General features: G+C 46.6%; 1 protein-coding gene across 3 annotated transcripts; it reads right to left on the bottom strand.

Moving 5' to 3' along the window:
- Window positions 1-20,875, bottom strand: UGP2 (UDP-glucose pyrophosphorylase 2). 3 transcript variants are annotated; one of them, XM_054290152.1, is made up of 10 exons: window positions 20,821-20,875; window positions 14,650-14,777; window positions 14,014-14,121; window positions 6,478-6,663; window positions 4,950-5,083; window positions 4,053-4,350; window positions 2,873-3,070; window positions 2,473-2,715; window positions 2,014-2,118; window positions 1-1,086 (listed from the first exon to the last, which is right to left on the bottom strand). In XM_054290152.1, the coding sequence occupies exons 2-10, from the start codon at window positions 14,761-14,763 to the stop codon at window positions 979-981; spliced, it is 1,494 nt and encodes a 497-aa protein (XP_054146127.1). In that variant the 5' UTR covers window positions 14,764-14,777; window positions 20,821-20,875; the 3' UTR covers window positions 1-978. The 3 variants fall into 3 exon arrangements, with proteins under 3 accessions (XP_054146127.1, XP_054146128.1, XP_054146126.1); XM_054290153.1 differs by lacking the exon at window positions 20,821-20,875 and adding an exon at window positions 20,593-20,611 and having other exon boundaries at window positions 14,650-14,779; XM_054290151.1 differs by lacking the exon at window positions 20,821-20,875 and adding an exon at window positions 20,242-20,378.
- Between the last annotated feature and the right edge of the window lie 2,849 nt (window positions 20,876-23,724).

Raw genomic sequence — 23,724 nt, 5'->3', positions numbered from 1 at the left:
TTGTTTTTAAAGACCAACTTCTTTAATGATACATACCAGTGTTATACTAAGCTTATAAAATAAAGTTGTCTGCATGTAAATACAAGAGAAACATTAAGAAATCAATAGTGATCAGGACAGGGATTTCGATTCCTGTACAAATTTAGAAACTCAAGAGAAGATAAATTAACATACATGGCTGTGACAATATGAACATAGGTGTAGTCAACGTGATCCATTTATTGAAAAAAGAGGGCAGATCGAAGATTAAGATATTGACAGGAGATCCAGTCTTAAATGGGATGTGAAAAAGCAAACACCACACGTGGCTACTGAGGCATTTTTCTCAAGTATTGGATTCTTTGGGCAAGTTTGGAACACGGATGATTCCCACTCTCACGATACGGAAATGGAGGTATTGACAGCCTTACCCCAGTACCTCGCCGTACAACTGGGATAGGACATCCCACTTGTACTTTGGGGGGGTTGAAGAGGGCTACAGCTTGTGAGCACATGAAATACAGGGTTTTAAGAGCCTGTTTAGCAGTAGTGAAACTTTTGGTTTTCAACTGTGCCTTCCTAAAATGTCACAGGAGTTGCCAACCATGTTGTCCCTCCTGTATTGCTTCACAGCTTTATTTCTGCAGTTACAAGCAATTCAAAACTACTGAATGGTCGAGGGCGAGCCTCTGAACTTCTTATCAAAGAGGATCTGTCCATCTTCCCGCAAGACAAACAGTATTGCACTTCAAGGTTGTATTAACTGAGTTACAGAATCTCTTTAAGGACTGAAGCATTACTTACGCACATCCATGGCGCTTATGTGGCTGCTTAAAGATAAGCAAGAGAAATTAATTTTAAATTAATACTGCAGGGTACTGTGAAGATGACAAAGCATAGGCCCTCTGTGTACTTAGATTTCTAATGCTTAAAAGGTTCTTCCACGACAAGGCTGGTTGGGCACAGCAGCCCCAGCCCTGACCGTGCCCTCTCCTGGACTCAGTGGTCCAGGATCCGCAGGTTGCCAGACACGATTTTGTTCTCTAGTAGAGCTCCAGCTGGGATGTCAATCCTGTCACCATGGTTTGCAATGATGATGACTGTTCCCTGGGGAGACAGAAAAGAAACAAGGGTTCAGAAACCTGTTACCTGTTGACGTGGAAGGAGGGCAGAGGTTGTCTGGAGGAGCAGTCAAGTGTCAGCTGTACCACACTCAGAGCCTGAATGCATTTAGTTGTATTGTTTCTGCATACACATTTGGGGGTCTTTTTCCCCCAAAACAAAGGTTTTAAACAAGCATTACTGGAACCTCTCTAATTTTACTATGCTAGAGCCCATTGGCCTACAAGCAGAACTGGTAACTTAGTTGAAGACGTGGTTACTTTAAGGGCTCTTGTCTGCTTGCTTTGAAGTGGAAAAATGTTTCCCCCACCCCAGGTGTGTCCCAGGAAGGCTCCTATTCCAGCTGAACAGCAAATGTGGGGACAGAGGGACAGCTCAGAGCCCACAGCCTGATCCTGTGCCAGGTGATGCAGCACCATCTTTCACCCCTGGCAGCTGCCAAACTGCCCTAGAGAACTGCAGCTGCTGCCAGGACTATCAAGATCCTAAGGAAGAATTTGAGAGAAACTTGCTCAGCTCCAACATTTACTAATAAATAGAGAACCCCAAAGTGCTGCAAAAGGGCCTGAAAAGGGGTGGTAAGGCCAGCCTGGGAAGGGAGTTGGGACTGAGCCAAAGGGCAGAGGTGGCAGCAGTGTGTGAACAGAGATGTGACGTCTGTGGTGCTTTCAAGGTTCATAAATAAACCTCCTCTCAGCCTGAGCCTGCATGGAGCAGCAGCTCTGGCAGCAACATCCTGCACCCCATCACAAGGGTCACTGTCCGGCCATGGCCTCTGCCACCTTTGGGCCTGTTACCCAACTCCCAGGAGTGCTCCTGTGGACTGTGTGTACAGGCACTGCCTCAGAATCAATTGCCAAGGAGCAGAGATCAGTCAGGATTATTGCAGCAGCATCCCCACTGCACACTCACCTTTAATGAAACATTCTTCCCAAATGTAACATCACCTGAAACCGTGAGATGATCCAGCTCCAGCATATCTGGAATACTTTCAAACCTCCGCAGGTAATCTTGAACCTTTTGGAAAGAGAAAATAAATAAGCAGTATTAAAGTCATCTCTGGATTAAGACAGGCATGGGAGAAGCCTCTTGAATACTCTTCAGGAACCTTCCCATAACCTACATCTGCATCAATATAAAAGTTGCCACTTTGTAATTGTGATTTCTTTTAGAAACAAGTGTGAGAACAGTAGAACACAGAATGCATGTGGAGCACCGAGCGTGCACAGCCAGGATCTGAATTCTCACAGCCTTCACAAAGGGCAAAAGGGAAGGCCCAGGTGGAGAGAGGTAGATAAAGCAAACCTCACTTTTCACTCAGTTATTGCTATGAGCAGTGTCTTCATTCAGAGCTGAGCACCAGGTGTTTACCTTTGTGAAGGAGCTTCCCAGTTTGACAAGAGGCACTGTTGGGAATTCACGCTTCTCGCTCATGGTTAGAGACCCCGCGTTAAGGCTGTACAAATTGGACATCACGAGCAAGAGATCCGAGGTGGTCTTCACAGGCAGGAAACGACTACGAGGGACGTTTATCCCCAGAGAGTTCTCAAAACTCTTGATAGCAGCACCAACTGCGGTCTCCAGCTGGATAACGTTCAAGCCTCCATCCAGAGTCTGGAAGAGAAAACTCACATGAAGAGCAGGTTCTGGCACTGAGAGCTGCAGCCCGACGCCCCCAGCCTGGCTCTGTGAGGCAGCAGTGCCAGTTACCCACCCAGAAACTAAAGGTTTGTTTGGGTCAGTGTTCTCTAAACCCTTGCCAGCTGATTACCTTTGGGTTAACAATGATCTCCATGTCAATGGCGTTCTTCTCTTGCAGCCTTTTAATTGCAGACAGAGCTATCCACAAATTGTTGGTATTGAATATTTTGAACTTCGACACAGACTTGAATTCATCCACGTGTGCTTTAGGGACCTGAGCTATCTCCACCAGCCTCAGCTTGTTCTCATACTGCGTCAGCGTGCCACCCTGCAAGGGGCAAGTGAGAGGGTTTAAGTCCTGTTCATGAGAAGCCAGAGAAATCTTCCCCTCAGCACAGGCAGATGCACTGCTCTGTTGGCATTTGATGTTGAACCCCAGAGAAAACACACATCTTGTTTTTAGTAACCAGCTACCAGGTTACTAATTATAGAGCATGTTTAAAGTACAGTCAGGACTGCCCAACAATCATTTCAGCATTCCAAGATCTTTAATTCCTTTAACAAAGGTTGTTGAGAATATTTTGCAAATGCTGCTGTTGTCAAAAGTCACCCTCAGCAGTACTTTGTCAGATGATGGAGCAAAAGGTAAATTAAATCTAAGTATTCTTACAGTGCATTGTTGTGCTTTTATAGGGTTAAGTCAGAGCTTCCCAAATGAATACAGAGAAAATCCAAATCTTGTTCTCACATACAAAAGAAGAGAGGCAGAGCACAGTAGCAGGACAAATTACTGCAGGCTACAAGTACTTGATACATGCCATAAACCTCTGAGAAATGCCACTCCTGGACTGGGTACAAAGCCAGGGGCTAGGGCAGGAGCAGGTGGGCAGCTGTGCCACACAGAGCTGTGCCATGCAGGGTTGGAAGTGGCTCAGGCAGTTTTCTGTGAGACAACTGCTGCATCCCAGCCCTCAATGCTGTTTTCAAGCTTCCAGCTTCTGCCCCCAGTGTATGTGACAGTTTGGAGAAGGTGCAGAGGTTGTGACCTGCACCCTGCACATCCCTTGTGCTTCCAGGCCAGCCCAGGCTGTCCTCATCTGCTGCTGCCCAGAGCACAGATCAAATCTGTTCCATGAATTACAACTTCCTAAACTTGCTGATTTTGTGCATCTCAAATTAGATCTGAGCTGATGTGTTAAATGGTGCCTAAAATAGCTATGAGGAGACTGGGTGTATGCCTGAATCCATGGATTCAGAGGAGGCTGGAGATGGCCACCAACACACTCAGACTCTCACCCATCTCCCTTTACCTTCACATCCGCCCGGGTTTTGTTTGTGACTTCCATGACAAATTCACAGCGTTTTCCATTGGGTGGGTTCATGAGGTGGTTAAGAATGTAAAGGTCCACAGTGGCACCCAAATTATCTATATTGGACACAAAAATATATTCCTTCCCCTCTGCAATGAGGTTGTCCAGCAGCCCAGAGTTGTAGAAGCTGGCGTAGATGTCTCCATGGCCTGGAGGGTACCAGCACTCCGTGTTCTCTCCTGAGTAAGAGACATCCTTGGCTATTGGCAGCAGAGTTTCCTTGTTAATTCTGGGGTACCTGTGAGGACAATGGGTCTTGTTACATCCTCACCAGCATCAGAATAGCATAAAATAAAAATATTACAATTAAGGTGCAGCTCCCTGGGCTTCTGGAGGTGTGCTTTTCCTGAGTATCTGAACTGAATGACCCTCCCACATTCTGAGCTGTCGCTGAGAAGCTACAGAATGCAATCTACTCAAGGATGTAAAGGCACAGTTCTCAGGCCACACTGCAAACCAGCTTTCCTCTGACAGGCAGGTCCAGAGCATATCAAACACCCCTCTGACCCCAACAGCCACCTGGACTAGAGTTTGTTCTCCATAAGGAGAACAACTCCAGAGCCCAAGGATACTAACAGCAAATTCAGGAATCAAGGGGCCAGCAGCCAGTACACCACTATTTGTACATTTCTTGGGAACTGGGGCCCACACACCCCCTCTCCCCAGCTTTAATACATTGCCCTTGACTCTGCCCAACCCCCTGGGTTCAGTCTCAGCACGAGGCCCAAAAGAGACTGAACACAGGTACAGAAGACACCTCAAATTCAATCCACCCCATCTGGACTGTGGAGAAGCAAGCTGTTTTCTTCTACCCCAAGTGGAGAAGTCTTTTGATACCTGCTTTGATTAAAAGTATATATCTTCACACGGCTGTGACTGTATTTCTGCAGGATTTTCTTTGTGTCATCGTCTGTGTTAAAGGAATTCATGAGAACCAGAGGAACATCGGTGTTGTAGGATTTGTTTAAATGCTGAGATGGGAAATAAATGGTAAATTCAGCATGTATTATTAGCTTTAACTCCTGACACCTGAGATTTTGGGAGAAAGAAATTAGGTGAAACAGACTGGAAATAATGAATGCATGAGGAAAAAAAAGAGATGCACTTATGCTACAAAAAGAATAATCAATCAGGTAAAGGAAAATAAATCCTTGTTAGTTGTAAAGATAAGACCCACACTAATTAATGTATCTTTAATTAGTGAATCTTTGTTTTTAAACCTGCATTGAGGTCTAAAATTTGAAACCACAAAGCCACAAAATGATCACTTTAATTGTTGATTACAAAAGACACGTTTTCCATCGAATCATTGCAGTCTGTCAAGGTGACATTTCCACACTGTCTCTGCACAGGAAGCACTTCCACATTTTCTTAGCAGAGAGAGATGGACAATTGTATCAAGAGCACATTATAAATCAAATGTCACCATGTTAATTATTTGGGAATCTATAGCATGGAGCTGAAATACATAAGAGCATTTCTATGTGCACAACAAAGGCAAAAAAAAAAAAATCAGAGATCACAGCAGTTCCACTGAAAATAGAAGGGGTAGGTGGAAAAGAGAAAGACCCTTGAGTGAATTTTAAGCTTTGTGTATCAGCTCACCCTCCTGTGCTGGAGCATTTGGGGTCATTACACTTTGGTGGAGTCAGAGACTTCCACAGTGATGCTTTGGAGAAAGGGCTGCATCAGCTGGATGCAAATTTGAGTTTGTCATAGAACCATCTAACACACATGGGAGAGCCACTCCAAACAACATCACACTGAGGCAAAAACTGTTGGCACTCCAGAAACCAGGGAGCAGGCACACCCCACCTCCTACTCTAATAACTCTGCCTTCCTTATCCGCTCTAAGAGGAATATTCAGCATTAAAAACATAAGCCAAAACGTCCTCTCCCAACACCAGCAGCTGTTATTTTCTTCTGCTCTTCTTTCTTCAGAGGAAAATGCCAACAATCTCTTCCAGTGCAAGAGTTTAAATGCATGAAGGAACTTGGAGCTGCTGTGAAAAGCTTTGTTCTAATGCACATAAAAAATCCCTTTTTGAAAAGATAAACTTGCAGCTGGAGGAGTCGGGAACAAGCCCAGGAGTTATCCAGGCCAGACAAGCTCTGCAGTGTGACTGCTTGTGCTCCTGATCCCCCTGTCCAGGCTGCTGTGCACGGCCTGGGTCACACTTGTGCTAACACATGTGAGGGGCACAGAGCTCAGTCTGACTGCACCGTCCCTCTCGTGGGAATTCTCTGCTTCACCCAGCACCAGACCTCGCCTCCCTCTCCTCTTCCTTTTGGCAAGCCCCCACTGGATCCCTGTTAACAAGCCATGCAGGAGCAGCTCAGTGTGTGCTGGCTGCTGCAGCGTTACCTCGATCTGCTGCACTGTCAGGTCCAGGAAGGTGTTCTCGTTCCGCACCCCGATGAGGCTCTTGGGGCCTTTGCAGCCCATGCTGGTGCCCAAGCCACCATTGAGCTTCACCACCACCAGCTTGTTCAAGACAGAAGCAATGTTATCAGGCAGGCCTCTGGCCTTGATCTTCTCATAGGGCTGGATCTGGGAAAACAAACAAACAAACAAAACAAAAAAGACCCAAACCCAGCAGTCAGATATTTGGAAAGAAATCGATTTCTCTAAAAACTTTCAAAACTTACAATTTGATGATAAAACCCACATTTATTCACGTGCCTTATGACACTAAAGAACATCTGCAAAGTGAGTCTACAGTAACTGTTTTGTTATGATACAAATAACCTGGTTTGTTACTATAATGACCTCTTTTTCTCAAGAGGTTCTAAAGACTTTGTGACACCAGGAACCATTAGCTTCATTCAGATGAGAAATCAGGCCAGTTACACCATTTGTCACAACCCTGTTCCTGCCCTGCAGAAGGGCAGGGGGTTTCCTTGGGGACCATCTGACTCACTGCCCCATGGGATGGCCTCTCTCCCCCTCCAGTCAGGCCACAATTTAAGAACCAGGCCCTACATGCAAGGCACATATAACTTTCCTTCCCTGAGCAGCTTAAACTCATAGATTATTTTTTTCCCCTCTGAGGTTGTCAAAGGCAACATTCTTGGGAAAATGGGAAAATGTTGGTTCTTTAACTCAGTCTACACTGATTCTCATTCCAGCCACTACTCTGATACAATTCATTTCTCCCGATAGCATGATACAGAGTGGAAGAGAGTTCCCAGTTCTTATTCTGCTCTTTTCAGAATGTGCTCATCCAGCTCATAACAGACCTTACAGGAAGTCTTCTACCTCATTGACAGCTGTTTCCTACAGGTTTAAGAACAGAGTCTGGGCTACATTTGGGGCTCACGATGGAGAGCAAAATCAGGCTCATAAGAACAGTGTGTCTCACATTAGGTACTGTTGCCTCCTTACTAAAAGCACCTAAGTCAAAGAAATAATGGTAACAATGCCACAGTAACAATCATGCCAAAACTGTTAGACCAGAATCAATACAATTATCTTTTAGCCTGCCCTTTTAGAGATTTTCTTTTGAAGAAAAGCCCTGGTGTTCCAGCGCTGTAGCATTCTAGCTGCTAGAACATTATTTTAATTCTGATAAGGGGTGTGTAAGATCCAAAACTGGTTTCCAAAACCAAGTACATACAGAGTAGTTTTCAGAGCTGTGTTTGCTTTGGGCAAGGGCTGGGGTTCAAATGGAAATTCACACTGCCCTGGAACAAGAGTCATGTTTCTCACCGGGATACGCGGGCGTAGAGAGGACGCCTTGCGCAATTCCAGCGTTCGGGACATCACGGGCAGCACATCAGGGCAGATCCCCCACAGGAGGGAAATTCTGCCCATGGGATCTGGAAAGCCTATAGGATGCATTGCAAGAGAAGATAACTCCACGTGGAAGTCTCATGGCTGGGACAGAAACAGCACCACAATCGCTGTCATTTCATGAGGACACAGGCAGGAGCTTCCTGCAAACCACCAAGAACTTTTCAGGAACAGAGGTGCACAGAAAGTGGACTCTTGCTGTGCCTGTCTTTTGAAGAAAAGTCCTGGTGTTCCAGTGCTGTAGCATTCTAGCTGCTAGAACATTATTTTAATTATGAGATTATGCTCAGGCTGAAGCACCCTGAAAAACTGCTCTTCTCATTAACAAGGAGATGATAAATCCTGGGTTTAATGTCTTGGAGGTGCATCAGGAAGCTCAATGAACATGCTGCTACCAGCAGCACATACAGAGACTTATGCACAGATTTACTGCTTCCCATCCCCTCCAAGGTCAGGAACACCCTGCATTGGACTTGCACATGGATTAAAAACATCTCATCTCAAGCTTTAGCTGGGTGGGATGTGAGTCACATCCATGATGTTCTGACACTGTCTGAATGTCCAAAAAAATTATCTCAACTTTCAAGTCTCACTATGTTCTTCTTGCATCACTCACAAAAAGCAGAAAGTCTGACACACAGTTCAGGGCCAGACTGCCTCAAAAATCATTTGCTTTTGCTAAAGTGCCAACTACCTTTTGATGCTTTCACTATCATGCCTGAAACCAGCTTTTGCAGGATGTTCAGAGTAGAATTCCTGAAGAAGGTAACAGTTCCATCAAGGACTCAGTTCACTGCATGTTTCACCAGTTACAACACAAAATTTATGACTCAGCCTCACTAAATGTTTCAGTTTCTTCTGGCACAGGCATTGGAAACATCAACTTGGCAATAAAGCCCTGGATCTTGAAGGGTCTTTAATTCAGAGAATAACAAATGTCAAAAAGTCAAGTTCCAGCAGGAACGTTGCAGCACCAGGACTGCCGGATGCCAGAGCTATCGATCCAGCAGTTCCAGCCATGTGCAGGCACTGATATGCACAAATACCTCATCACCTACAAGCCCATACACAACTGGAGAAGTGCTCCACAGCAATAAAAATCAATTCTTGCTCTAAGGGTTTGGAACTGTGTGCTTGACAAGTAAGTGCTGATGGGGAAATGTTCAGGAAAAGCCAGGGGCAGGAATGCCATGTCTTCCAGATGCATGGCTGCAGTGTCACTTGCTTGAGACAGCCTGGCAGCCCTGGTTTGGGACTGCTCTAAGACGACACATGCAGCTTCTTTTGTTTTTCAGCCAACGTCACAGAAGTGATTTCTTGGAACAGCCTGGATGAGGCAATGTTGGGAGTTTGACTAACAGATTCCAGCAGCCTACTCCTACTGCAAGGAGCCTTGCAAGAGTTTGTCAGAGACAGACAGAATGAGCATCAGGGCTGTCACCGTGGGCAGGCCGGAAAGGAGGACGCCCCTATTAGTTAATGTGTACTTACAGCTTGAGGAAACATTTACTCAGCACCAAGGGACAGTTCTGGAAACAGCACCACATTAAGAGGTCTCTGCCCTCATGAGACCCCACCTGCAGTGCTGCCCCCAGATATGGAGTCCTCAGCACAGGAAATCTGTGGACCTGTTAGAGCAGTGCAGAGGAGAGCCACAAAGGTGATCAGAGAGAGAGAGAACAGCCCTCCTGTGAGGTCAGGGTGGGGAGAGCTGGGGGTGGTCAGCCTGGGGAAGAGGAGGCTTTGGGAGGCCTTCCAGCACCTAGAGGGGGCTTACAGAGGAAGAGAGACTCCTTACACAGGCTGATATGGACAGGAGAAGGGGAATAGTTTCCAACGACAAGGGGTGAGATTTATATCAGATCTTAGGAAGAAGTTCTTTACTCTGAGGGTGGTAAAGCAGAGGAACAGCTCAGCCAGAGAAGCTGTGGCTGCCCCATCCCTAGAGGTGTCCAAGGCCAAGTTCAATAGGGCTTGGAGCAGCCTGGTCTAGTGGAAGATGTCCCGGTGCAGGGAAGGGGGGTGGAACAAGACAACTTTTAAGATCCCTTCCAAACCATTCCATGATTCTATGAACCCTTAAAACTTGTTTCCAAAGTTCAAGATTAAGAAGATATTTAGCTTTTGAGTAAGGGCATAACATTCATTCTTTTCTTTCATGATATAGCTCACTGAGGTGACAACCTGAGCTGCAGATAAGAATCCAACTTCTGGGGAAGAAAAAAACAAAGGCTCTAATAGACAAGCTCCTTTCACACTCACATTGCTTCAGATGCTCTCTTTACATCCCAGATGAGGTTCTGCATTGGTGTTCTGAGGTTAACTTGATCACTGCAGCTCTCTCAGAGGCCTCCCAGCAGGACTTTGCTATTGCTTCCAATTCAAACAAACAGATGGCTGTAATCTACATCGAGGGGATTAAGTTACACTTGCCATGTCCACATTCTTTACCTCCTCTCCCTGTTAACTGGCACTCTCAGTGAACTTTCTTCTCTGGAGACTGTAACAGTAATGGGAGCTAACTATGCGAGCTATCACTGTAAGCCTTTGGACATATGAAAGCAAAGCATCTGGAAGGAAAAAACAAGTCAGAGGTTTACCAATATGGTGTGAAATGGGTTCAATCTTCTGTTACTGTCATCAGTATAAGCTGTTACACTGAAAACATGGAGGTCAGGGGTGGAATCTCCCATTGCAGAGAAAAACAGGAATACTACAAAGCAATAATTTCTGTTTCAATTTACTGACAGGAGACTTTACTTGTCTTCAGGAAGAAGCAGAAGCTACATTCAGAGAACAAATACAATAGGTAACACACTAGATGGCCTATAGAAGTCTCATCAGAAATTCTGCTTCTGCACAGCACTCACAGCACTGCCCCTTGGCACTGGGCAAAAGCCTGAAACACTCTTCCCCACCTAAAGGACAAAGCCATATATCCAATAAACTATTCATGTGTGGCAGCAGCTCTCTGGCCACAGAGAGCAGGCACAGACTTCCCCAGGCATTGTCCTGGGGAGGGCTGTGAGATCAGAGAAAAGAATGAGAAACAATTCTTATCTCCACTTGCTGCACCTGTTGTTGTGCACATGTGAAATGTGTTATGGAGATTGTCCACCAAAGGGGGATTTCTTAATTGGACACTGGATGGTGTTTGGATGGATTGACCAATTAGGTCAAAGCTGTATGGGACTGTCTGTAAGGGTTAGGGGCTTCTTACTACCTACAGTAGAAGACAGAACAATGAAACAATTGATCAGCCTTCTGCAATCATGGAGTCAATGCTAATTGTTACCCTTTGGGGAGTCACACAACATTCATGAACCTTTTTAAGCTGCGAAATAAATAAAAAAGCAACAAACCCACACTTTGGCAGATGATTTGTGTGCCTGTTTACAGATACACATGTATGTCTGTGTGTTTATACACACAGAGGCACATAGATACCTCAACATATGCCTTTTGCTCTACTAGGGATCAGCTGAAGATTAGAGTTGCCAGAATTCCCAGCAGCAAAGCAAGTCTCCAAAACAATCACAGGCAAATAAATACACACTGCAAAGAATTTGGTGCTTTCTAGGCCATGATCCTTGCAGTGTGAAATTGTCCAAGCAGCCAAGCATCCCACCACCTCATAAAACAAGGTCATTCCTACAGGCAATTATAAATCACTTGCAATTATAAAGGACTTGCAAGATTACCAGCAAACACTTCTTCCATACACCAATCCCTGTGCTGTTGTAACAAGAGCAGGAGGAGAATATGCTCTGAGGTTTTATAGGAAAAGAAAACTAAATTGGAACTGAAGCACTCAAACTAAATATGTGTTCACAGATGGATACCTGTCCCAAAGAACTCAGTACTGCAGCCCTTCAGAAGTTATCCCTCTTTAGCCCTTCTAAAAGCTCACACTGTTCTTACACATACTAGCTAGACCAGTAATTCTGAAATTCTGGTCTTTATGAAATCAACTTTTATTTAATAATTCCATATTGCATACTCCTCAGTAAAGAACAATTTGGGAGAAGGTCCCTTGGAATGTGTCTTATGAGGAACCCTCTTCATTTTCCACAGTATGTCCCTAACATGACTGATGCATTAAAAAGGAGGGAGTGGATACAGCAGGGAGAGATAGAAATCATATGGTCAGCAAAAAAGAGAAAGGAAAAAAACAAAGACATTTATCTTTGCTCTCAGTTTTCATAAGCACTCAAACCCACGTCCTGTCGGATCAGGAAGTCCAAGCATCCCTAGAGAAAGGGGTATTTTCTATGAAGTGAAGAAGGCATGGAAGGAAATTTGTTAGCAGATATTCTGCCCCAGCTCTCTTCTGTGGCACTTACCAACAAGCATGGTTACTTGATTTAGAGTTCATGCCAGGAAGCGAAATTTCACTTCCCGTCATGCACGCATCTCATCAGACCAGAAGTCACCTGATTTTGCATGTCACTGATTTTGCAGAATTCTTACCTTTCTCTCTCTCTCATCAAAAGCTATTTTGCTACCTAGCACAGGGACCCATTTGAGAATGAGCAGTACATGCCATAAGGAAATAAGAGAGATACTCTTTCTAATTCTGCCATTCTCCACTCAGCCCTCTGGGACCTTAAGTTAGCTCTTTTTCAGCAGCTTGCCATGCCTGGGAATACCCCATACCTGGGAATATGCCCCCACTCTATTTCAGAGCCTTGCCAACACCTCCAGTTTGACATCTGCTCCAGATGTCCTACCTGGGTACTTTCAGACCTTTACAGAACCTGTAAGTTTTTTCACTGAAGGTGTGCAAAACTTGAAAAATAGACAGCAGCTCTTCCTCTCCACAAAGCACCCATTCACTCACATCAAACTTCTGTAATTTAATCCCTTCTCTTGGCACAGGGAACAGTTTATTCCTTTGATTGTCCTAACTACCTTCTTACATATTTAAAAGACATCCCCCCAGAGTCTCAAGCCCCTCTACACTGAAAGAAATCCCCTTTTCTTCAGCCTTCCTTGTAAGTCATCTTATCTAGAACTCCAATTTCCCACCCTGGCCTCTTCATTAAGGGCAGGCTTCTCTCTCCAAAGCAACACTTCATTCACTGTTACAGTACAGAAAAGAGAGACATCACATGTTTTTGAAGTTAAAAGAAAACACTCAACCTTGGAAAAACCCTAGACTTGCTCTAAAACAGCATCATTCTTCAACGCTTTACAGAGCAGCCCTGCATCTGTTCTGGAAGTGACTGGACAGCCTGCCTTTCACAGGGAACAGAGCCTCGATTGAGGCACACAGAGAGCCTCAGAGAAACCACAGGCCTGGGAGCACACAGAGCTCCTGCAATATGCCAAGATCACTAGGCTGGGAAAAGCAAGAATCCGTAGCACAACTACACCGTTCGTTACACAAGAGTCAAAGGACAGCCTAAGGCCACTGATGAATCAGTAAAATGAGGTTAGGTTTAATAGGAAGTATTTATTTCAGTACTAAACAGTGCTGAAAAAATACATAGTGCTTTTTCAGTAGCAGCTCAAATTATAGGTTATAAGTTACAACAACATAGACAACATTAGAAAATCAGGCTCCAAAACCCCCTACAGTCAACTCCTTGTTCCAGATCTCTCACTTTTGCTGAGCTGCTGCAGGTTACAGAAGTTGCTAAATGAGCTCTATTACCCAGCCCACTTGCCATATGTCCCTTTCAAATTATTAAACATAAAGGATTGCTGGAAACAGTCTCATCTGAGATGTGCAACCCTCTTCTACAGGCAGGAGGGAAATGGGAACAACAAAGGTCCTCCCTACTTCCCCTCTAACACAGGTTTCCTCCAGAGAAGGCACCAAATGGTGAGGTGGCATCTGTCCCATTTTGTTCCCCTGCTCCCAGAACAGCTAACAAAATAATACCAAAGAACTTGACACATATGGTAAGCAGAACTTGATATTCAGGAAGACATACAGCATATGTCAACAAATAATTATTTCTCAGTTAGAACCCAAAGTGTTGTCCTACATGGTTTTATAGAACCACAGCAGACAGACCCATTCAATGGTGAATACATCATTTGCCTTAAGTAGCAATTATCAGTTTTATTTTCCTTACACACCGTCACTTAATCACAACTTACAGAATCTTCTGGAGGTCTCTGGATCTTCCCCCAGTCCACAGATGGTCCCTTTTCTTGTAGAAATCTGTGAAATAGCTTCTTAAATCCTTCCAGATCCTTTTTAGTGTGCTGCAAAGAAGAAATGCATTAGTTAATGCTGGCATTCAATGCACACCTACTCAATCACAGAAGCATTTCTACAAATTGATGTACAGTCTATTCACGAGAGTAATTTCATGAGCACTCAAGTAGACATGCTAAACTTTAAGTAAAATTCCAGAAGTTACCAAAAGCTCATTTTCACTAAAACTCAGAGTACAAAACCAGCTTGGATACACAACAACTCTTTTGTCATTACAATTTGGCCCAACATTTAAGATAACAGCTTTACCCTCCCTTTCTGTAATCCTTTGAAGATTACACAGAACCTTTAATAACTAAAGATGATTAAACACTTAATAACTCCGTCACCCAGTCTAGAGGGAACCAAAAGTCTCCTACTGACATTGTATCCTGGCTACTCTTCCACACAGGATCAGAGCACATCCTAAAAATAAGGACCTGGAAATCTGTGATTTATCTCCTTTCTGAGATTTGCCTCAGTGTCCTGCATCCCGTTTCTCATGCTCTGAGCAGCACCCACTCCGTGCTCCTTACCTCTATCTCATTTGAGTGTGCGGTCGCAAGGATCTTATCAAGTTCTACTTTCATTGAATACTCCAGCTCCTGCCGAATGACTTCCTGAAACTGTGAGGAGCCAGCTTGAGACATTGCTTGGCTGAAATCTTGAATAAAAACAAACGAAAATTATTAAAAAAAAAAAAAACAAACTAACTTATTTAGACTACAAACAGCCTTCAATTTTCTTTTAAAAGACTGATAAACTCATAAAATCCAGTCGTGTTTCATCACTGTGCTAGCATTCCAGGAATCTAAAGTTTTTGTTCCTAGTTACTTGGGGAACAGATCTTAAACTGGGCCAAAGAATAATGACCCTTCTTTCAAAACTCAAAAGTACCCCAAAGGACCAATGGTCCATCTCCAGAAGTATCCAAAAATCTGCAGCACTGCACTTTTTTACTAGAGAAGTCACATCCTACCACATCAACACACTTTATCAAGTAGAAGTGTGAAAAATAAGAATTTTCTTACTGAAAAGTTATGTAGAAGGTATCCCTCTGCTCTACAAGCAAATATAAACATAAGCTTTAATTATTTACACAGTGCACTTTCACAGGATCTTCTGTTTGTTCCAGTAAACATTCCCTTACTTTGTCATGATTATTTTCACACTACAGCATGCATTTCAGTCACTAAGCAACCTAGAAAATTGGGCTGTCTATCACTTCAGCATTTGTTTTGTTTTTGAGAGTGATAAACTCCACAAACATGAAAAAGACTAAAGACACAAATATGCTATAAAGTCCACCCTGCAGAAAGAACCAGGAGAGAACATGACTTTATTTTCCAGCAGAAAGCATTGGAAGCGAGTGTATTCTCAAAAGACATTCTGAGTATGTTCTCTAAAGACCTCAGTTAATTTAATTTCTGCCAAATCCCTTGAGTGATCACTTCCCTGTAACACAGAGAGTGATGCATTGCCAAATATAGCTGGATTTTAGAAATACCCTGAATAGTAGTGCAAAAAAGGGACAGGAGGGAACTTCACAAGTGAACAGAGCAACACTGACAGAAAACATTGTTAGAAGAGGAACCTGCATTTAAAGGCTACTTATTGAGAACATGCATTAAAAGGCTCTTCTATTGAGAATGTCTAAGAAAACCAGAAACGGTTCATTTTAATGCAATTTTGATTTTATTTTATTTTTCTAAGCAAAGTATTGCACAGCCTCAGCCTCAGTGACAGTATGTAATCCTTGCTTTGAAGCCCACAGAAGCCATTTTCCTGACTGCACTGTTTTGCAGGTAGGGGAGGGAGAGAAAAAAAAAAAAGACAGACAAGTGCTGCAGTGCACATAGTATGTGTGGTGCAACACGGGAAAACGCCAGCTCAAGATGAACAGTACACTGAACAATAGGTCCTTTTTTAAACCAAATGCTTCATTTAGTAGTAAAAGCAGGTAAGAGTTGAAAGCCTGTTAGGCATATCTTTCCGGGTCAAATGTGTGAAAACACAGGCAGCTCTCCACCAGGAAGCACTTTTTCCTACAGAAAAACAAGGAGGTCTGTACCAGCTCCATGCTTAACACCAAACTGCTACAAGTACTCCCTTCATTCCCTCCCTTTGGGGCGGAAACAATTGCCAGGAGAAGCTTTCACATGTTTCCAATCCTCCCTGCAATATGTTACAATACACCACTTCTGCTACAACAACAACAGTGGCCATGTCTCGTTTCTGGCCGGCCTGTAACACATCCGAACCTCCCAGAGTGATGCAACACATCTCGTAAGGAACTCTGCAATCCCCAGTCTCGGCAGGGACCGTCAGTCGTGCTCTGGAGCACACTGGGGCTGAGGGAGGCACAGCCAGCCTCCCTGGGCTGCCATGGAATAGGAAAAGATTGTTCTGCTCACATTAGCCAAAAGACTCATGTCTACCAGAAAAAAGCACTTGGAGACAAAGCAACATCACAAACAAACAGAGATTAAAAGGCATCATAAAAGTAAATATATGTCAATGTCCTGGTTTAGGGGTCTTTTTTTTTTTTTTCTGGAATATTCTAAGTTCTTCACAAACAGAATGAGCAAATGCTAAACACGTTTGACCACCAGCACCCTCACAGGAAAGCAAAGCAGACCTGTTGCTTTTCCCAATGCCAGGCACGCTGAGCAGCAGCTGGATGGGACAGCTCTTACTGAACCCCAGCCTGCCAAAGCTGCCACCGACGTACCCTTCATCAGCAGTGAGGGATATTCAGGCTTTGCATTTAACATTTATCAACTTCTGCGACCCCTCAGCCTCATCCAGAGCCAGGGCGTCAGCACACAGCTGCTCAGGCAGAGCATTCCTAATGCTGTTAGTCCAATTATTATTATTACAGGGAAAGACAGAGGAAGGATATGGCTGGAGTCCATAAAAGCACGTGCTTGCCTGGTGCGAGAAAAGTATCTGTTCTGCATAGGTAAGAATGTGAATTCTGTAACTAAGAGAAGTGACAGCTCTTCTACTCTTAAGGTGCCACTGTGAGGCAAAGGCTTTGAGCATTTATCTTGGAAATAACCACCAGGACTTGGGCTGCACTCTGTAAATGCTCCCCAAAGCAGTATTGGGGCATGATATGAGTGAACGTGGCTCTCGTTGTTCCTGCTGCCCCTCAGAGCTTTTGGGAAGGAGCTGGCATTCACACATCCCAGCCTACAGCTGGCAGAAAGAAAACTGCAGTCCTTTAACACAAACTGCAGCTGAATTTCACAGCCTGGGTGAAGACTGATTTCCCTTCCCACCCAGCAGCAACAAGGAAGTTGAAAGGCCAGTGCAACCGCATATCTGAAAGCAATTCTTCCCTGCAGGTAACTAAAATTTCCTAAGGCCATAATGAAAAGTAGTTACTGTGCTTCTAACAATCAGATGGAGGCTGGGGTGCTGGATAACCGCAGGAAGAGATTTCCAAGGATACACGTGGCCATAAAATCCCAAATAATGTTAAAAGAAATGCCTCTTCCAAACTGTTTCACAATCAATGCCTCATATTTCAGCCTAAGCCCACTTTTATGAAACCAGTGTTCTTGAACACTCATCAGAGTAAGAAAAGGGCGGGATAAGGTAGTGGAAGACTCTTGGGGGACCTGCCCACACAGGAAATGAGCACAGGCCAGAAGAGCATGACTAAATAGCTGAGACTTCGGAGAACACTGGGCTCTGCAAAAACAGCCACGCAAGATATCTCACATTAATGCCTTTGGTAGAAAGTGTTCCCCCCAAGCAGCAGAGACAGGACGGCACCTCAGTCAAGTTCACGGTGGTGTTTGATGCACGGAGAATTTCACTCCAACCCTCCTGCCCCCACCCACTGTTATTTCTAGCAGGCTTTTGTGCTTTGCTCTCTGGCCCCTGCCCTCACAACACGAGCTACAGCACACAGAAGAGTACTGGCAGGTTTATGATGCCTAATTTTATAACTGACATGTGAAAAAACAAATCATGGTATATCAGAGCAAGCTAATAGAAAGGAGGACTTTGTACACTACCAGAAACAACACAAAGGGCAGATCTCCTCAGGAAAACTGCACATGAACAGAACAGTGGTCACCTCTTACTGAGGGGCTTGCACATATTTCCTTTCTGCTGTCCTTCCTCTTATTCCACATTAAAGGCAGAGAAAAACGTTAAGATTGATTAATTTTGTTCATTAATCCAGCAGAAGAGAACTTTACTGCCTTGGTACTACAAGGAGGCGGCACAGGAGGGAGTTGTGGGACAAGTCAAGCAAGAACCTCTCTCATGAAAAAGTAGGGAATCTCTTGGGCTGAGGGTTATGAACTGTGATTACTTTTACAGCCCAAGTAAGTATACAAAAAGACCTACAGCAGAAAATTATTTAGGTCTCCCTGGAGCCAGAGCAATGCATAAAAACCAAGAAGGGTGGCCAGTAAGTTACAACACTCAGCTAAACTTTAAATGCTCTACCCTTGAACTCTGTGCTCAGGGTACAGAGTGAATGCCTTAACTTCCAATGATTCCGCTTAAAGTTCAAGGCAATTTTTATCTCTGGCAGGGATAAAAGTCTGTCTCTTTAAATACCCACACTATAATGTGCAATGCTAACAAACACTACTTCGAATTTCAGAACGGAACATACCCACTCAGCCTCTACAAACATTTTCCTACTACCAGGGGCAAAATTTGCCAACACATGCAGGACTGAAGCATACGTGAAGTGAAACCTTTATGCCCTGACTCTTCTTGACAGATGAGCACATTAGCCTGAGCTAACTCAGAAATTTGCAACCTGGGAAGCTGCTCTGCCAGCTGCACACACCAAGAATTTAGGTTTTACAGTCAGACACAGCTGAATTTCCCAGTTTAGCAGATGAGCCACACACTAAAAATATCATTTGACACGACAACATGTTTTAGTACTATTGGCCTGACCAAAGAGTATCTAAAGAGTGAATGGCTTGGGTTTTTTTTTTTAAGGCTCCCAGGGTTGTCAAATCTCTGGTAATATTTTAAAAACCAATTACGATCATTACATAGGTTTCTACAGCTTTCTGTTCCAGAAATAACAGCACTTCTCTGCAAGATGGCTACCTTCAGCAGTAGTCTGAGATAAGCCAATTCTATTTTAAAAGAACAATTAGCAATATATTTTCCTAATCAACTTCACAAGGGCTTTATCTTGATAACTTTCAGAGTGGCCGGTTGAGCAACGTGCTGGCAGCACTTTCCTCCTGCAGCTGCCTGCTTTCTGCCCAGGTGTTACAGGGCATTTCCAGACAGGTGATGCCTCCACACAGCCAGCATTGTCCAGCCCCGGACACCCACTCTGTGACGGACACTGACTTCCCAGAGCCTGCCAAAGCCCTCAGTTGCCTGCAACACCCAAGTCTGTATAGCAAACGACCTGCTCGTGTTCCCTCTGCAGGCAGCATGCCATTTGTTGATAGGCCTGCGTGGATTTATATTAAGGAACCCTATAGGCACGTATTTCATTACAAAAAAAAGCACACCCGCACCACGAGGAATACAGGAAAACAGGGGAAGAAAACTGCAACGGCAATGCACCAAAGTAATTTTTCTTCCCAAAATGACTTCTTGCAGGCTGGTTCCGTGTTTCAGAGGGAATTCGAAACTCAGACCACGTACACACAAACACTCACACATGCGGAGAGGAGTAAAGGAGAGCGCCGGAGCCTACCGGGATCAAAAAACGCCAAAAACACACTCAAGCCTCAGGGGAAAAAAAAAACAAAAAACAAAAAAAAAAAAAAGGAAACGAAAGAAAAAAGAGAAAAAAAGCGAAGACGTTCAGCCTCGGCATGCATCCTCCCACAACTTTGCCGGATGGCTCAGCGGACAGGGGCGATTTGTGCTGGCGAGGTCCCGCAGGATCCCCCAGCCCCTGCCGCGCACAGCCCCAGGCGCAGCCCCGCCGCCCGGTCCCGCCGTGCGCCCGCACAGCCGAACCGAGCCGAGCCGAGCCGGGTCACGGGCAGGGCTCCCGGCAGCCCGGGCACATCGCAGCGCGGCGGCTGCCCCCGAGGCAGCGGGAGCGCCGACCCAAAACACAGCGCAGCCCCGCGTACGCACGGCGGAGGGGCCGGGAAAAACACAGCGCGTCAGCTTACCTTTCAGGAGAGCCGACATTTTCGCGCTTTAGTAAATAAACAAGCACTTGGGTCAACGCGCAGCGCCTCGCTCGGGGGTTCCGCCCCGCGAAGGGCCGGAGCGCGGCTGCCGCCCCTGCGGAGGCTGCGGCGGGAGAGGCGGCGACCCCGGCCTCGCTGGGAGCTCCCTCCCTGCCGCCCGCCCGCCCGCCCGCCGCGCTGCCCCTCCGCCGAGCAGTCCCTCCCGGGCCGGCGGGCGGGCGGCGAACCCCGAGCAATTTAAATTTCATCAATGGAAGAGGCGGACCCGCCGCGCCCCGGGTTTCGCCACCCCCGACCCTCCCCTCCCCGCCGGGCCGGGCCGCCCACCTCCCCCGGGGAGCTCCCGCGCGGCTCCTCCCCGCTCCGGGACGCGATGGGACGGGACAGGCCGGGCCGGGCCGGGCCGGCGCGGCCGCCCCGCGCTCCGCCCGCCCCGCGCGGCCGCCAGGCCGGGGGCGGCCCCGCCCCGCCCCACCGCCGCCCCGGGCCGGGCCGCGCCGCGGGGCCCCTTACCCCGCCCGGGCCGGGCGGTGCCGGCGGCGGCCGCGCCGAACCCACCTCGTCCTGCGGCACCGCGGGCGGGGGGCGGGGACCCGCCTGCCGCGCGCGCCCCCGCCCACCCCTCCCCCCGCGGCGGGGGCGGGGCCCGCGCCCATCCCGGCGGGCCCCTCGCGCGCCGCCGCCGCCGCCGGAAGTGGGCGGGGCCCGGGAGCCGCCCCCCGGCCCCGAGCGACGGCCGCGTGAAGCGGGGCGGGAGCGACGGCCGGGGGGACGCGGGGCCAGCGGAGCACCCGGGGCACGGCCCCGCTAAAAGGGGGCTCGGGGGCGGCCTCCTCGCCCCACCGCTCCTGGCAGGCGGCTGTAGCCCGGCGGGACTCGGCCGCCTCTTCTCCCCCTGCCGCTGTCCGCCTGGGGGAGGGCATGGCCTCGAGCCGCGCCACAGGAGGTGCACGCTGGCCAGCAAGAGGAGTTTCTGCACAGACCGGGTGGTTCGACACTGGAATGCGCTGCCCGGGGAGGCGGTGCAGTCACCGTCCCTGGAGGTGGCACTCGGTGCCGCGGTCTCACCGACCCGGTGCGCGGTCATAGGCTGGACTCGGTGATCCCAGAGGGCTTTCCCAGCCTGACTGATTCTGTGATTCTGTTAAGTATTTCTGATTTGTGGAGTGCACGTGAGTTAAAGCATCTCCACCCATCGCTTTCCACCCCGGGTTCATGGGCACATTCGGGTCCGGGGAGGTGCCGGGGCCCTGGGAAGCACGCAGGTGCCAGAGGCCAAGTCTCAGCTAGGCTGTGATTTCTCTCTTTGTCAGCTGTTTTCCCTATTTTTTCCTGCAGACACTTCCCAGCAGTGCTGGGGCTTCCCTGTGCACTGTGGTGACGCCAGTCGTGGTAGATACCGCAGTGACCCTGCCTGCCATAAATACCCCCCAGCTCCCTGCAGGTAAATCACCACCCCGGTTTTCACTTTCTCTTTTGTTTTTAAATCAGCTCTATATGGCCTTGCAACACATGCTTGTATATAAATCACGTGCAATGCATCACTGAATCCCTACACCCACAGAGTCAAGCTGCAGGCCAGTCAAACAGACAGTGCCCTGTTGCCATGAGGAGAGGGCTGTGGGAATTGGCAGGGTGCTGCTGAGTTCCAGTCTCAAGAGATGGATGGGTGCAGCCTTGCCTGGGATGGGCAGGGCGGTTTTCATCTTCATCCCTCCTGGCTGAAGCTCCCTGTAAGTTTACTGGGATGAGCCAGTCCATTTGGGGGTGGGATGGCTCACCTCTGCATTTGCCTGTTCTTTGGCTTTTAAGAAAACCAAAAATGCAAAGACCCTGTGAATTTTACATCCCAATCCACTGGACCTGGGAGAATCCCTTTTTATTTTGTACCATCAGACAGTACAGGGCTCACTGCATGCTGCCTTCTTGACATCAGGGAAGATGCTCCTCTTTATGCCCTGGATTTACCAGGAAAAAAGTCCTGGATTCACTCCAGAACTTCAGCAAAATCCTGATCCTTTTCTCTAAACATTGATGGGAGTTATCTTAAATGCATGATCAGCCCCACTCCTCTCCTTCCACTGTTAATTAAAATGCTTTAATTTAAACCTGCCTTTCTCTTCCTACAGCTCAGCTCTGCTATGATGTCACATGCAACACCTGCAAGCCAAACACAACCTAGGTAATCTCTGGATGGGACTGTGCCAACTTTTGTACAGCTGTCCTTTGAAAGGATAATTGTAGGCATGACTTTCAGGGTAATAAGCAGAGATAACTTTTTATCTGCCAGCAATAACATGAATTCCAGTAACCTGTCTCACTGCAGTGGAACCAGGGGAAAACACTCCCTCCTTCACTGCATTTTATGGAAGGAAGGGAACAGGCAAGACTGAGCACCGGTCGAGTCAGTCAGTGTCACTGAGGAGGTAACCAGAAACAATCTGTCCAAAACCAGCAAAGTTTGGTGAAGCTCTTGAGCTGGATTAAACTCAGGAGGGGTTTATCTCACAGCACACAGGCAAGCTGCTCATGCAGCTCCTGGTGCTGCTGCTCCTGTAACACCAGCCAGGGATGCACAGAGAGCAGTGTCCTGGCAGCCCATCCACCTACACCAACATCTCGGGTTAAGAGGACATGGGAACCCCAAAGACAGGTCTAAATGCCCCAAATGGCAAAGAACCTTTTGCTCCCCCAGTGCCTGATGTCACCATCTCAGCCAGGGGTTCAGCATCTTCCAGGAACCCGGGGCTGCATCACAAAGGAACAGCGGGACAGAGGCACCGAACCCAAAGCACTGCCTGGATTTATGTCTCAGAAATAAACTGCCTCGTAAATATGCCTTGTAAATAAAATAAATACAGTAGTAGTGATTTCTTTTGGTCTCATCAACTGAGAAGTTTACACCAGTGCAAGACGCTGCCAAAAGTACTGCTCTTGTTCCCCGCCTTACTCCAGCCCTTCTCCCCATCCCAGTTTTGGCTCAGCACTGGCAGTTTTTGACTGGGAGAGTTGGCTTTTGGATGGGCTCATTCCTGGCTTGCAGGTGGGTGGTGACAAGGGGAGGTGGAAAAGCCCTTCTGAAGACCCAGCATCACCCTTTTATTTCACTCATTTATTTATCTCTTCCTTAGCTCTCCTTACTAAGTTTCCCACTGTGGACATTTATTTTCCCTCTCTCCTTTGTTTTTCAGCCGCTTCATTTATTGCCAATGAACTGACTTGTTTGAGCTGAGAAGGATCAACAGATAAAAGAAATCTGTGTGTTTGTGGGGGAAAGACAGGGCAAATGCCAAGGAAATATGGCTGGGAGGCAGCTGGAAAGCCAAGGTGTGAACATTTTAATTTACTGACTAGGGAAGAATAGAGAAATCTTTGTTGTTGTTGTTGTCCAAAAAATATAAATGGTAACACAGCTGCTTTATGACCATTTCTTTCTAAATTATAGAAATTTAATAGTAATTT

The sequence above is a fragment of the Melozone crissalis genome, unplaced genomic scaffold, assembly GCF_028551555.1.
Source record: "Melozone crissalis strain CALT ecotype California unplaced genomic scaffold, PUWL_Pcris_2 ptg000081l_1, whole genome shotgun sequence".
In the NCBI taxonomy this organism is placed as follows: Eukaryota; Metazoa; Chordata; class Aves; order Passeriformes; family Passerellidae; genus Melozone; species Melozone crissalis.
This window is presented reverse-complemented; position numbering and strand designations above follow the sequence as displayed.

Coding starts and splice junctions, on each gene's coding strand:
- UGP2 (XM_054290151.1), bottom strand. Junction 6,664..14,013: donor AGAGACCTCCAGAAGATTCT/GTAAGTTGTGAT, acceptor TTGTTTTCCCAG/ATCCAGCCCTATGAGAAGAT. Junction 5,084..6,477: donor TGACAGTGCAGCAGATCGAG/GTAACGCTGCAG, acceptor TTCCCATCTCAG/CATTTAAACAAATCCTACAA.